The 2,913-nt window shown below is 30.1% G+C and overlaps 1 protein-coding gene across 1 annotated transcript; it reads right to left on the bottom strand.

The window, feature by feature from the left end:
* Window positions 1-478: 478 nt before the first annotated feature.
* LOC119678425 (glycine-rich cell wall structural protein-like) lies at window positions 479-1,339 on the bottom strand. The gene is made up of 2 exons (XM_038090240.1): window positions 1,231-1,339; window positions 479-1,146 (listed from the first exon to the last, which is right to left on the bottom strand). The coding sequence occupies exons 1-2, from the start codon at window positions 1,234-1,236 to the stop codon at window positions 730-732; spliced, it is 423 nt and encodes a 140-aa protein (XP_037946168.1). The 5' UTR covers window positions 1,237-1,339; the 3' UTR covers window positions 479-729.
* Window positions 1,340-2,913: the final 1,574 nt, after the last annotated feature.

The following is a 2,913-nucleotide window of genomic DNA, read 5'->3' on the forward strand; positions in this document are numbered from 1 at the left end:
AGAATATACTAACTAAAAATTAATACCCTTCATTAAAATGCTAAAATTCTTCATTCATTTTATAGTTTACTCCGAAAATATACTTCTTGAATGTTTTAATTATTTTTAACAAACTTTTGGATTCCATTTAAAGACTCTGCTCCATTTTTGAAGTATCACATATTCTACCTTTCAAGATGATGGCACTTTAGATCCATGAAGACTAAAACCGACAGTACAAAAAGCAGCATATATGCTCAGGTATACAATTTTACGATTATTTAAATTGCAGAGCAATGTCAACTGTTATTTAACTATACGGACACAAAATCTATAACTATATCCTGTCTTTTTTTTTTAATTTTTATTTAGAGAATAAAGTCAACATATGTATATATTTTTATACTGTATGTTTTTATTTTATTATAAAAAATTATTTAAAAGGATTGCTAAGCAAAGGAAAAATAAAGCGTACTGGGGGGGAAACAAATAATGATGTATTTCAGGATAAGAATATTGTATTTTGGGAAATAGATAATTTTTAAATATTTTATTGATATATTAAAGAAAACTATAATTCACAAAAATATGAATAAAGTTCGATTTTATGATTGTTTAGTTACGATGTAACAGGCAGTTCGTCGTTTCAAATATTTCAAAGGGAGCGGGGGGTAATGTTTGTTATAATATGTACATATCTTGTTTTAACAATGGTTTATGTCGTCTTATAATATTTATGAGTTGCCAAATTTAATGCGTGCCTGGAGCTGGAGCAACATTAATGGCAGCAACTGAGTTGATATGACTAGCTAATGGAGCAGCATGCACAGCACCACGAGTTTTGGCAATATAGGCACCACCATGACCATGACCATGACCAACAACAGCTACTGCTGGTGCATGTACAACTGCGGCAGCATGTCCTTGCGCCAAACCAATTCCAGCAACACCACCCCAACCACCATGACCGCTACCACCCCAACCACCATGACCGCTGCCACCCCAACCGCTACCAGCCCATCCACCATGACCGCTGCCGCCCCAACCACCGTGACCGCTGCCGCCCCAACCACCATGACCGCTACCAGCCCATGCACCATGACCGCTGCCTCCCCAACTAGCTTGTGCGCCAATGGCAAGGGTTAATAGAACTGCAGCAATGACGAACTAAAAGGATTTTAAATGTTAGTTTCTCTATAAACAAACGACATGGCAATTGTTTCCATTATCCTAGTAAATAATTTTACTTACTTTCATTTTGATTTGTTGTGCTTTAAATATGAACTTGTAGTGTTTAAAGAACGCTTTTAAAGCTGATACTGATTTCCACTAAGAAATGATGTCAACTTTTATACTAAAAGTAGTCGATCTCTTACACCAATAACACCATCTGCAAACCAGTAAACAAGAGCAACGACACCATCTGTGAGCCCGTGTAAACAAGAACAAGAATGCAAATTAACAATAAAATGCAGGTGAACTCAATTACTGAAGTTAACTGAAATAACAAACAAATACTTTTTGTTATAAACAATATTCAAATTTAAGTTTACACAAATGTGGGCGCTGGCTGTAAAAGTAACCTTTCACTTCAGAATAATTTAAAACTCTATGTATCTGCAATTTTGCATTAAAACAATAATTTCAGTTACTAAGTGCCTAAATCTTATGAACTTAGGAACAGGTCAGCTGATGGTATCTACAGTACAGCAATTTTTTACACAACATTAGATAATTATTAACTGCAATTCTTTTCACATTTTGCAAAGATATCAGTAACTTATTCATGAGTTTGTAAGGAGCATCTTTGAGTTATACTAAATCCATGTTAGGAACACTTATACGTGAGTTTCAATGAGTATCTTTGAGCTATACTAAGTCAATGTTAAGAACACAAGATTTGATGGTTAGATATATATATAAATATAAATACTTTTCTAATGTTTTTATAAAAACTATTAATTCCTTAAGAATAATTATTTTATGTTGTTAATGCAAAGCAATTAAGTCTGGATATTAATATTTAATAAAACATATATTTAAGTAGCATCTAAATTGAAAAATAATTGAAGTTTTTACTTCAAATTTTGTTTGAATGTAAAAATTGTCTTCAAAAAGTAAAATTATAAAATTATTTTAACACATAAAATTAATATATAGCACTACAACTAGAATTTAACAAGCAGTTGTGTCGTTATATATTGACTAAGTGTTTTAAAAAGGTTTTGAAAAGTAGTGAACTACAACAACAAAAATAATATTTATATTATTTTAATTGATTGAATTTTTGCCTGACCATACAGCTGTATCGAGTATTGCCAAATACCCATCGGCAGTGGTCTTGAAAATATTTTTTGTCTTTAAGTATTTGTAAATATAATTTTGACACTGCAAGTACCAGGGAGTCAACTCATGCCCTGTGAAAGTTTTAATAACAAATTGATTTGCTGTGTTATATTAGAACGAAATCATAAACCAGCTGTGTTATAATTGAAATAATTATTTATATTTATTTTTAATTGTTAAATTATTGGTTAAGAAAAAAACATATATATACATAATATACAGTAATATATTAATACCAATAATACTTAACATTTACTGGTTGGCCTTTCTAACTCTTAGGAAATTATGTATACAAATATTTTATTCATGCCACTATTACTACTTTTAAGATATTAAAAACTCATATGACTAATCATTAAAAAACAAAACAAATCATGAAACTCGAACTCTACTAGTATTTTGAAGTATTTATTATAACTAAATATATAATATATTATGTGCAACAAACAGTCAAATGAAAAGATAATAATTAATCAATTGGTGTTTATTCAGGTATTAATACTATTTAGAAATAGTAAACAAATAATATACTTACTTAGCTGGTTGTAGACAGTGTTATTGGAGAAAATTAATTATATATATACGTAT

The sequence above is a fragment of the Teleopsis dalmanni genome, chromosome 2, assembly GCF_002237135.1.
Source record: "Teleopsis dalmanni isolate 2A chromosome 2, ASM223713v2, whole genome shotgun sequence".
Lineage (NCBI taxonomy): Eukaryota > Metazoa > Arthropoda > Insecta > Diptera > Diopsidae > Teleopsis > Teleopsis dalmanni.